Source organism: Euleptes europaea, chromosome 1 (assembly GCF_029931775.1).
Source record: "Euleptes europaea isolate rEulEur1 chromosome 1, rEulEur1.hap1, whole genome shotgun sequence".
NCBI lineage: Eukaryota > Metazoa > Chordata > Lepidosauria > Squamata > Sphaerodactylidae > Euleptes > Euleptes europaea.
Window position 1 is genome coordinate 20,403,781 of NC_079312.1, and position 12,742 is coordinate 20,416,522.

At 47.1% G+C, this 12,742-nt stretch overlaps 1 protein-coding gene across 1 annotated transcript; it reads right to left on the reverse strand.

Moving 5' to 3' along the window:
- Positions 1 to 1,761: 1,761 nt before the first annotated feature.
- Positions 1,762 to 6,143, reverse strand: LOC130473132 (tumor necrosis factor-like). The gene is made up of 4 exons (XM_056844665.1): positions 5,964 to 6,143; positions 3,879 to 3,909; positions 3,012 to 3,077; positions 1,762 to 2,204 (listed from the first exon to the last, which is right to left on the reverse strand). Exons 1-4 carry the CDS (start codon positions 6,141 to 6,143, stop codon positions 1,762 to 1,764), a joined length of 720 nt encoding a protein of 239 aa, XP_056700643.1.
- Between the last annotated feature and the right edge of the window lie 6,599 nt (positions 6,144 to 12,742).

Here is a 12,742-nt window from a genome sequence, read left to right on the forward strand (position 1 = left end):
CAGAAGAAAACTCATTATTGTCTTGACCAGGAAAAATGAAAATATCCCTTAGACAAAGACTGATCAGGAGGAATCTGCAAAGGCGTCCAGTTTTGCTGCCGAAGCACCAAAATGTCCTCTGAGTTAGACGTTTTATTGCTTGTTTACAATATTAGTTTCAGATGTTATTTTAATGGGCATGTTTCTGTGGTAATAATAGGGGCAGCGTTTTGTTATCATGGTGTATTACCCACGGTTCGGTAAAGAAAGGATTCCAACAGGCAAGTGTTGGGGAAAACAAGGTATGCGGTTTTATTAAACAAAAAATACACCCTATTACCCAGGCTAAGTAATCTTTAGACAAAAATAACCTTTTATCCAGGCTGAGCCTTAAATAAGGATGGGAAGTTGTCTCCTGGGAGGCAAGCAAGCCGCTTCTTCTCTGGCAGCCGTCCAGACGCTCTCCTCCTGGCTGGCTTCTTATCTGAAGCTCTCCCCTTCTTTTAGCAGAGAGTGAAAACTAACCTTTTCCCCCATCACCAGGTGCTCATCATTTACAGTGCTGTGTGAAAGTTAACTCCCTAATGACCTGAGATTGCTCTCACATGGGGAAGGGCTGCATTGATCACCATCTACCTCCTCGTAATTACAATGGTCTTCCGCAGTTTCCACTACACACGGTTATCGTTTCCAACTAAAACCAAACCAAAGGTTATCGTTTCCAACTAAAACCAAACCAAACTGAAATTAACGAATCATTTCAAGGAATGAACCCAGAGTTCTTTTTTTCAAAGTGCTTCATTGCACAATTTTATTGCTCAGTCTTATTCAAAGGCCATTGTAAGCGCAGAACAAACAAAATTATTTCTCCACCGTGTGTCAAACTGGAAAAATAAATAAATATCCACATAAATAAATAAATAAGTCCTGGTATAAAAATAAGAATAGTTATACATTGGCAAAGAGTTTTTTGCCCTTTGATAATATTTGTCTCACAGCCAGATATATATACAACATTTCAATCCAAAATATTACATGCCATTGATTTCCCAAAAAATGAGAACTTAAAAACAAAAACAAAAAAACTCTTTGATACAAACAGCATCCAACAGGCAGGAAAAAGTTCCCCCTCTTAGACAACTGAAATAGAATACAGGAGTCCCGGTCTCCACTTTGATCCCCCACAAAAATTCAGGGGCGGTTCATGTAACATACATCATTAAATCGCCATGGTCAAGTTATAGCAGATATACACAGTATACAATCAAGTGAATTGAAGGAAAGTACTGGGAGGTGGTTTCTAGAAAACATCAATATCAAAGTTTTGGGGGGGGGGTTTGTTGACACTTTGGCATTTTCTGTCTCTCGCACACACACATAAATATTATCTGTGCTCTTCATGCCACTCACGAGTTTATAGGCTACATAGGCATTTTTCCCCAGCCCTCCCAGTCCTCCAATAATACTGCCATGGGATAAATAAATATAAATAAATAAAGATTAAAAATTACTAATAATCCTAACAGTCAATAATTACTCTTAATAATAAAGTCCTCCCACACCTCATATAGTTCTGTCCCTTTGGTTGCAATGTGGGGATTTCCGAGCTTAGAAAGGGATTTCATCTTGCGCCCTCATTTTTGTTGGTTATTCTATAACCAAGGAATGCCGAGAAATGTTGCATGCTGGGGAAATGAAGGTACAAAGACGGCTCGCATTTCGAATGGTGGGACTAGAGTCGGAGGAATGTGGGTTGTCTTAAGTATGAATCGAGATGGCCTTTTAATCCAACGCTATGGCCCCAAAGTACACCTGTCCCTCTCGATCCCAGTTCAGGTATTTGGCCGAATGTGTGTCTGACAACAGCTTGTCACCTGCTTGTAGCTGAAAAACACCCCCTTGATAGATGGACTCAAACCATATCTTTTTGTGACCTCGGGTGACGTTTTCACTATCACAGACGGATTTAATGGCCTTCATCAGTTCCAGCTTGACTCCACCAAACTCTGTGGACTTGCTATAGATGGTGTGGGTGAGAAGCAGAGAGCTTTCGGTGTGTTCACTGCAGCCTTCTCCATGGAATAAGAGCTGAGAGTAGACAAAATAGAGTCCAGAGGAAGGCACCACGAGAGCATTCTCATTCTTATCTAGCCTCATGTTGTTCCTTTCCATGGCAGGCATCACATCGGTAGTCCAGACCAGTTTGTCAGGATGAGATCTGGTTGCTGTAAAGGTAGAGTAGAAGGAGAAACAATCAGCGTCATGCTGTCAATGCAAAGAGCCATTCTTTATGCTACTCTGCCAAAGTTCAGCCTACCGGATTCAGGTATTATTCCCTTTCAGGAATTTTGGTTTGGCCTGGTCAGTTCCAGTTTTGGGGGCCTTTGAGCGACTTGTTCTTGATTCGTGTCTATGTAAGCAGCAGCCAAGGAGAGAAGGGATAAGAACCGAAAGGGCCTTGATTTTCATAACTCTGTAAGGCACTGCTAGGACTCCAGGCCATCTCTGATGGTCAGCTAGGTAGGGTTACCAACCTCCAGGTACTGGCTGGAGATCTCTCACTATTACAACTGATCTCCAGCCGATAGAGATCAGTTCCCCTGGAGAAAATGGCCGCTTTGGCAATTAGACTCTATGGCATTGAAATCCCTCCCCTCCTCAAACCCTGCCTTCCTCAGGCTCTGCCGCAAAAATCTCCAGGTATGCTTAGGATTGCTTAGGATCTCCTCTACAACTCCCTTGTTGCAAATAACTTGCTTGTGAGGCTGCCAGACGGCCTGTTCTGGTTGTAAACGTTGTGCACGTTGTGCACGTTTGCCCGCTGACCCTCAGGTGGTCGGCGGGCAGAGGGGCGAATGGCAGGGGGTTTGCCCGCCACCACCAGGCACCTGGCAATCCTATTTGTGTCCCTTATTTCAATCAACACTTTGTCCCTTCATGCTGCTATTTCCATCTAGTCAGAAGCTATGAAGGCAGTTTCAGCCTGGGACCCATCTCCCTAAACCTCAGTCCCCTGAGGAAGCCCCTCTTACCAATGGCATGGATAGCGGGTTTCCCAGTTGCTGCGGCTCGCACTCTCAAAGTCTGGGGCATTCCTTCTGCAAAGAGAAAACAAAGGGGGATTATGGTTAGATCAAGAGTTTCCTCAAAGCAGTTTTGAGATTCTAATATAGCTAGCAGATAAAGCAGAACTCCTCTGTAGGATTGCCAACCTCCAGGTAGTAGCTGGAGATCTGCTACTACAACTGATCTCCAGCCGATAGAGATCAGTTCACCTGGAGAAAATGGCTGCTCTGGCAATTGGAATCTATGGCATTGAAGTTCCCCCCTCCAAACCTCCCTCCTCAGGCTCCGCCCACAAAACTTCTAGAGAATTCTGGGGGGAGGTAAAGCGGTTAAAGGATTTCTCCGAAATACTTTCATGAGTGGGTTGACTAAAGAACTTTCAACCCACTTTCAATGCCCTTTGCAGCTGGGTTTTACCGTGTTAAATGGAAAATCCCCTTTGCAAACGATCGCTAAAGTGGATTGAAAGTGCATTATTCAGCATGTGTGAAAGCATCCCTCAGGACACATGAAGCTACCTTATACTGAATCAGACCCTTGGTCCATCAAAATCAGTATTGTCTACTCAGACTGGCAACGGCTCCCCAGGGTCTAAGGCGGAGGTCTTTCACATCACCTACTTGCCTGGTCCCTTTAACTGGAGATGCCAGGGAGTGAACCTGGGGCCTTCTGCATGCCAAGCAGATGCTCTACCACTGAGCCATGGCCCCTCCCCTCGAAGCCCCAGACTTTAACATTCCTGAGGTTTTAGCAAAGAGGGATCTGGGACTGCTTTGATAAGTTGGTAGGTTTCTCTGAAGAGAAAAAAAAATCAATTATTGGGAAGAACTTACCAGGAAAGGGGTTTCCGTTTCCTTTGGAGTCCTGGAAAAGAAATAGAGAGATGATGTAAATACAATTGTTGTGAAATATCAATAGTCCTATTGCTGCCATTCTTGTTAAGCAACATGCTATGTATCAAATGGATGCGGTAATTATGTAAAGAGAGCCAAATTTACAAATATCAATTTTTTGGGTGCAAGGCTACCCAGGGGAGGGCTTGCAAGCAGGCACATAGCACAGGTGAATCTCCAGTCTCACATAACTACTCTAGAGCAAAGGGAAGTGAAACCCAGCCCCTAGTTGCTCAACGGACATCTTTTGACGAGCACTTTCACTTAAGTAGGCAAAGTATATGCATAAAGAAATAATGCATTTTTTACAAATGGAGATACAAAATTAGTCATCTCCAGGGAGTAAAAGAACAGGTGCCCACAAACAGAAAGGGGAAGCTGAACCTATCTGTCTCTTGGCTTGACCCCCAGCCTAACTGAATCCCAACGAGAGAATCAAGACGGAATAAACCTCTTGCCTACATAGACATGTGTATATGCAAAGGGCAGTAGAGTCACAGCCGATTTATGGCAGCCCCGTAGGATTTTCAAGGCAAGAGATTAAGCGTAGGAGGTTTGCTGTTGCCTTCCTCTGCAAAATCTCCCTTTGTGGTCTCCTGTCCAAGTACCGACCCTGCTTAGTTTCCAAGATCTGATGAGATTGGGCTATATTGTATCATTCCACATCTCGGATGAACAGACAGGCCAGAAGAAAACTTCAGCTCTTCAAAATTTGGACTCCCAGAAAGGGCTTCAGAGAGACTAGAGCTCCTCTGGATCAGGCCTAACCTGCAACAATTTGGCCCGCTGAGCTGAGCAGGGTGGATTTCACCCTGGGGCTAGATAAAATGCTTGGTTTTCCTGCTGTGAATGAGAAAAAGAAGGTGAGGGATTGTCCGGTAGCTGGAATGGTAGGCTACATTCAGCTGTGTAGACCCTAGCTTGACCAGTCCTCATCTAGATCTAGCTTGGTGACATTTCAAAATTTGACAATGACTTCTTGGCTTTTGAGCATTTTTCAGAAACCTGTTTTTTTAAAATTTGGTCAAGCAAGACTTGTTTTAAAAGAACTGTTACATGCTGTTGATGAATTTTAAAAATAGTGCTTCCTGCCCGCTCAATAAATTCAGTTTTTACACATTGTTTCTTCTAAAAGCCCCAAAATTCAACATCACCCATCACCACCATACAAGTGTTTTTACTAAGTCATATTTTTGCAAGCCAATCTGGACAAAGACATTTGCTTATGACTGCATTTTGGCACTTCATTAACATAAGAAAGGCCATGCTGGATCAGACCAAGGCCCACCAAGTCCAGCAGCCTGTTCACACAGTGGCCAACGAGATGCCTCTAGGAAGCCCACAAACAAGACGACTGCAGCAGCATTATCCTGCCTGTGTTCCACAGCACCTAATATAACGGGCATGCCCCTCGGATCCTGGAGAGAACAGGTATACATCATGACTAGAATTCATTTGGACTAGTAGCCATGAATAGCCCTTTCCTCCATGAACATGTCCATTCCCCTCTTAAAACCTTCCAAGTTTGCAGCCATTACCACATCCTGAGGTAGGGAGTTCCACAATTTAACTATGCATTGCCTGAAGAAATACTTCCTTTTATCTATTTTGAATCTCTCACCCTCCAGCATCAGCAGATGACCCCGCGTTCTGGCATTATGAGAGGGAGAAAAGCTGTCCACTCTCTCCATACCATGCATAATTTTATAGACCTCTTTCATATCTCTCATTCTGCGCTGACCTGGATGGCCCAGGCTAGCCAGATCTTGGCAGATCTCGGAAGCTGATCGGGGCTAGCCGTGGTTAGTACTTATATGGGAGACCACCAAGGAAGTTCAGGGTTGCTACACAGAGGCAGGCAATGGCAAACCACCTCTCTTTGCCTCTTGCCTTGAAAACCCTACAGGGTCACTATAAGTCGGCTGCAACTTGTTGGCGCTTTCCATCACCACCAACAAATCCCTTCTGCCGCAAACCCCACCAAAGCCTCCTCCCAAGACGGACTCCCCAGCCTTTGCCCTTTACCTGGTTTGCTGAGGACCCAAATGCTCCGAACTGCAGAAGAGTGAAAACTGTGACCGCCCCAACGAGGAGCAGGAAAGAGCAGATGCTCAAGCATTTCCAGTGACTATCTTTGCGCGGCAGGTCACGCACCACGATCATGTTGGTTTTCTCCACGTCGTACACCAACTGCTCGGAGCTCATGGTTTGGAGGTGTGTTTCAGGCGGGAGACAGGACAGCTTCTCCTCAGGTGAGCTGGAGCAAGCCGTGGCGGTTTTCAAGGTGGCCGGTGGGGTTCGGCAGGCTGTTTTCGCCAAGTGGCCTTCACAAATGTCGCCGGTTAAATTCAGACGGTTTCGGGAAAAGGCTTAGAAAGCTCAGTCAGGTTTCTCAGTAGGTTTGGGGTTTTTTTTAAATGAAAAGCAAAGGCAGTTGACAGGCTGATGGACGTCCTAAGATGGTTCTGTTTCTCAAGTTGCCCACGATTTCGAACGAGCGCGGCTTCCTTTTGAATGAGCCTCCTCTGACTGGCTTCTTCTGGACTTGAAACGACTTATTGCGGCCTTTGGGGAGAGGAGGCGAATGAATGCTCGAGAGCTGCTGGCACGCCTTCATATACCTCCTACCCGGCAAACTTCCCCATCCAGTGCTGCGGTGAGGAAACAAATATTTTCCCCCCGCCCACAGCTCAAAGGAAAAAACTGTAATAGAAAGAGTCACTCAAAAGCGGAAGAGAGACTCCTTGTGCTTCGCGGGGCATCTCCAAGTGGATGAAACTGAATTCACCCTTCTGCAAACTGGACATGGGGCTGTGTGCATGTGGCTAACATCAAACAAAGGGCAGAAATGGGGCAGGATTCTCCAAGACGTTTCCTCAGAGAGAGAAAGGAGGGAAGCTGGAAAGGGGAAAGTTTGAGGGAGCTGCACAGTCAGGAGCGGAGAGAATGGCCTGAGGCTTTGTTAAATTATTATTGTTATTTTTACTTCATTTAGACCCCTTTCCTCTCCCCAAGGGGGACCCAAAATGGCTTACGTCATTCTCTTCTGTCCTCACAACAACCCTGAGAGGTAGGTTAAGCTGAGTGTGCATAAGTGGCATAACTGGCCCATGGTCACGGAGCCAGTTTCCTTAGCAGAGAGGGGATTCGAACCTGGCTCTCCCAGATCCTAGTCACACATGAACACGTGAAACTACTGAATCAGACCCTTGGGCCATCAAAGTCAGTATTGCCTACTCAGACCGGCAGCGGCTCCCCAGGGTCTCAGGCTGAGGTCTTTCACGTCACCTACTTTCACGTCACCTACTTTCACGTCACCTACACAAGTGAAGCTGCCTTCTACTGAATCAGACCCTTGGTCCATCAACGTCAGTGTTGTCTACTCTGACCGGCAGCGGCTCTCCGGTCTTTCACATCACCTACCTGCCTGGTTCCTTTAACTGGAGATGCCAGGGATTGAACCTGGGACCTTCTGCATGCCAAACAGAGGCTCTACAATTGAGCCTTGGCCCCTCCCCTATGCAGCTCTGGATTTTGTGTGTCCCCTCCTGTGATCCAGTCTGTGAGATAGCCCCTGCGTGGTTCCCTGACCATGAGCAAGTTGATACCTTTGCCTTTTCTGTTGCTTGCACACACATATAAACTGGGGATTGTATACATTTATGTGCCAGCCGACAAGTCTCTCTGTCAGTTTTTGAACACAGGGTCATAGCTAGGCATGAGTAGATGCTGTGCCAAAATTTAAGTTAAAAAAAAAAGATGCACATGGGGGGGATTCCAAAAAGTATGAAATTCAGTGATCACAAAACCCCTTATGGGCACCCGGAAGGTCTCGTGAGTTTCCTTTTCAGAATCTGCTTCCACCTGATGTATAAATGGCAATCTGGTGTCCAACTAAAAGAGCTTTGACTCTCATGGTGAAAACGCACGGTCGCTTTAGCCTCCTTTATTCCCTGTTTCAGCCAGGATTCAGCCAGGATCGAACGCACGTTCGGCGAAAACGCATGCGTTCAATCCTGGCTCAATCCTGGCTGAAACAGGGAATAAAGGAGGCTAAAGCGACCATGCGTTTTCACCCTCAGAAGCTTATATCCCAAAAATCTTGTCGGTCTTTAAGGTCCTACTGCAGTGGTCGGCAAACCGCGGCTCCCGAGCCACATGCGGCTCTTTGGCCCCATGAGTGTGGCTCTGGAAAGCACCCTCCTCCTCCTCCCTCCCTTTCCCACCCCTCACAGTGCGGCCGGGTTTTGCACGTGGCGCTCGAGGGCCAGTGCCGCCAAGGCGAGCGGCGGCAGCCAATCAGCAAGTGGGATTTTTCCTGCTGGTTTTGGCTGGCGGAGGAGGCCGAGGCGTTGAGGAGGAGGAGGCGGTGGCGGCAATGGCGGCGGGCAAGGCCGAGCCGGGGGGGAGCTGGCATGGCGGGCGGCGAGGAGAACTACTACGGCAAGCACGGTGAGCCCCGGAACCGCCGGGCCGAGCGCAGGAGGGCCTCTCTGCTGTGCCCGCCATCTAAATTTAGCCAAGCGGCACAGGAAGTTGGGGCTGGGCGGCGCTGGAGCGGCGCCGAGAGCCCCAGGGGGCAGGGGGGATCCAGCAGCATCCCGGCCATGTGCCCAGCCCGGCTCTAAGTTTCAGCGGAGTAGTGCTCCGGCCGGGCGCGTTTGGCCAGGTGGCGGGAGGCGCCGGCTTCAACCCCTGGCTGTTCCAGTTAAAGGGACCGGGCAAGAAGGTGATGGGAAAGACCTCCCCTTGAGACCCTGGAGGGCCATGGGGAGGGGCTGTGGCTCAGCGGCAGAGCCTCTGCTTGGCGTGCAGAAGGTCCCAGGTTCAACCCCCTGGCATCTCCGGTTAAAGGGACCGGGCAGGTAGGTGAGGCGAAAGACCATTTATGAATGGGAGGTTTTGCCTTGGATTTGCCACTCAGATGCACATTTTCCCCATCCAGATTCTCAAAACTCTGCGTGGGGGGTTATTGGCCATTTATGAATGGGAGGTTTTGCCTTGGATTTGCCACTCAGATGCACATTTTCCCCATCCAGAGTCTCAAAACTCAACAATAAGCCCCCCTGCCGAGTTTTGAGAATGCAGATGGGGAAAATGTGCATCTAGAGAGCTGCAAATCCAAGGCAAAACCTCCATGCATGAATGGTTGTTAAAAGGCGTTTTGGCTCTCAAAAGAAATCTCAATCGTTGTACTGTTGATATTTGGCTCTGTTGACTAATGGGTTTGCCGACCCCTGCCCTACTGGATTCGGATCTAGCTGTTAACCAGAAAACTATTTTTTTAAGTCCAAAATATCTTGGAAATGAGGCATGTGTGACTAAGGCTTTCATGAATCAGGCTCCCTTCTTCCAAAAATTGCTGTGGGTAATACCACTACTGCCCCCAGGTATCCTGGGAATGAGTCCACAGTAGACCCTATACAGCCTGTTCACAAGGTTTTAAGGGGAACAGAATATGCCGGCTGCAACCTGTGTAATCTCTCAGGGGAGCTATGTAATCTAAGAAGACAAAGTTGAAAAATTGGCAGTAAAAATAATGTCCTTTTTCTCAACCTGGATTCAACAACCTGGATTCAACAATCAGGAAAATCCCTGACCTTTCACTAAAATTACCTCATTGGAGGATTTCTCTCCTCTATTTTTTTACTTCTACTTTTTCTCCAGGGTAGTGACTATTAAAAACCAGGGCTGATTGCTTTCTGTTCTGCCCTGGTGTTTCCAAACTGATTTCCCTTTCCCAAGTCATTTGGAAACTGAAACTGGGGGGAGGGGGGAGGAATGGGACTCTTGTATATGAAAGGGCCTCCCTGTTTAAAAAAAAAAGGATGATCATGGGAGGGGTGGAGAACTTTCTCTACAAGGAAAGGCTAAACAGATGGGGGCTTTTTAGCTTAGGAAAATGATTTCTAAGAGAGGGATATGGTAGAGATTTATAAAAAACATACAAGAAACAGAGAAAAACAAGAGTGGTTTTTCCCCCCAGACCATCTGCTCAAATGATGCTAGAACTTGGGTGGACCCAAGGAAGGCGATGAACGTTAGATCCAGGACTGGTGAAAGACAGAACCTGGTCATACCTGTTAGGGGGAATGCTGGGGGTCTCCGGTATTTAGATGGGAAAATTAGCTTACTGGAGGTGGAATTTTAGAGTTCTGACAAGAGGCTTGATTTAAAACGGGGTCTTTAACCTGTGTATACGAGGGATGAGCAAATCGGGAGGAATAAACTGACATAAAGCAATTTAAGCAGTAAAACAGGTTTTCTTTATTTAGGGGGATGAAAAGGGGGTGCACGCACACAGAAAGAATGCAATAAATCAACACAGCCACACACAGATTCCTAATAGGGTAATGGGAGGTTATAGCTACCTTCCGACGTCTTGCGAGAAGTTCCAAAGAGAGAGGCTGCAGCAATAGAATCGCTCAGCGACCAGCACTTTACGATAAGGAACTTGTACTATGGCACGGGGCAATCGTTCGGATCCAGGAAGAATGAGTACAAGGTTGCCACTGTGAGGGTGGTGATATTTATACAGAAATTCTGCCCTAAGGTAGGGTGACTCACCAGAACGGTGGACCAGGGTGCACAAAGTACTGAAACATGACAGGGAGAAAGGACAGGAGCTAGACTATCTCGAGAATAATGGATGATTGATGACTAGCAAGTATTGAACAATTATTGATTGACTGGGAGGGAGGTAGTTTGGAATTTCCTGCATCGTGTAGGGGGTTGGACTAGATGACTCTGATGGTCCCTTCCAACTCTATGATTCTATATCAAGAGACTATCAGGTGCTTGTGGGTGAGAGTGGAAGAGGATGAATGAAAAGATGGGGTTAGCCTGTTCCCAGGTTGTCCCAGGAAAGGAAATTTCAGTGTGTGGAGCATCATTGTCCCTGGCTGTGATCTTCAGGCGGATCTTGATAGAGCAGCCACGTTGACAGTCATGCAAACGCTACAATGTCCTGTTCATTGTCTGGAAGGGAGCAGCTCTTCCATGACTCAGGGGGGTTGCAGGTGGAGCTGGAGACGGTCTTTTCTTCCAGTGGTTCGCAGCTTCATCCAAGATGGAGTTCAGGCCACTTCCGTTCCTGGGTTTACCCTTGCCTCTTGCAGGGTTCTGCTAGCACTTTGCAGCTTTGTCCAGGATAGCGTTCAGGTCTCTTCCATTCCTTGGTTCACTGCATTGCTTGCTGTCTGCAGGGTTTCTCAGTCCTGCACATTAGTCCATTTGTGCCAGGACAACTAGGCATGAGAGGCTAGGGCCACATACAATACATAGTTTCCTTGTGGAACACGTTCCATCGGGATGTCCACCAAAGGCCATGATGGATAAATAGAACCTCCATGGACAGAGGTAGTGTTCCTCAGAATGCCAGCTGTCGGGGGGGGCAGCAGGTGGGATTCACCTCTGTACCCCTGCTGTCAGCCTTCCAGAGCATTTGTCCACTGTAAGAAAGAGTATCCTGGGCAGAGATGGACCACCAGTCAGATCCAGCCGGGTTCTTCTTAGGTCCTGCATTGCATTTGAACTGACCTACATTTGCAAAACACAGACTTACTATAATGTCCTTCTGATTACTAGGGAAAGCAGTTGTCTGATTCTGTGCCAATGAGTCTCGATCCTCACCAAGTGGTGGTATTATCACACATCAGGCACAGATGAGGGTTGAAACATCTGGTAACAGAATGTGTAGCACAATGGTGTTTGTTACGCATCCTTCATATCATTCTGCAAGTGAGTGGTGAGGAGAGCTCTATCGCTTTTTTTTTTTTTTGCATCTATTCATAAGCCCAGGGAAGCAATCGAGTGGTAAAATTCTGCTCACTGCTTGGTAGGGGGGTACAGAAGCCTGATTTAACATGAATTCAGACCTATTTTAAACCATCGTGCCTGCATTTAGTCCAAATGTTCCTTTCCTTTCCAGGGTCAAGATTGGGGTGGGGTGGGCGGAATCAAACGATCTGCAAATTTACTGAAGCCCCCTGTGCACCGTACTGATTGGCCAATGCCTGGGAAGTCGCCAAGACACCCTTCACCTAATTCCCAGAGCAATGCTGTACTTTTCAAGTTTGGTTTTGTAGTTAATGAATCAGTGGATGAATGGGTACACAAAGCTGCAGAGCTATATTGGCCATCCTCCCTGGTTCTGGTATTATTGATTTGTTTTTAATAATTTTAAATGTTCTTAATTGTTCAAGTCCTTCAGTGTTTTTATGTGCGCTGCCCTGGGGACCATGATTGGGTGGAAAGGCAGCATAAGGATGTTTTCAGTAAATAAAAATAAAATAAATGCACTACTTCTTCACACTGTGGCTGAAGCATCTGCTGTGAGCTCTTTTTATATATTTGTGTGTGCGTGCGTGGGCGTGTTATGTCTACCTTCATCCTTAGATGTTCACTGTAGTAAATCAGCATTTGATATATTGTCACTTGTATTGACCCAGTAGGTAAAAGGTAAAGGTCCCCTGTGCAAGCACCAGGTCATTCCTGACCCATGGGGTGACATCACATCCCAACATTTCCTAGGCAGACTTTGTTTATGGGGTGGTTTGCCTGTGCCTTCCCCAGTCATCTTCCCATTACCCCCAGCAAGCTGGGTACTCATTTGACCGACCTCGGAAGGATGGAAGGCTGAGTTGATCTTGAGCCGTCTACCTGAAACCAACTTCCGTTGGGATCGAACTCAGGTCATGAGCAGAGCTTGGACTGCAGTACTGCAGCTTACCTCTCTGTGCCACGGGGCTTTTAATTGACCCACTGTGTGTGTGTAAAGTGCCGTCAAGTCGCAGCCGACCTAT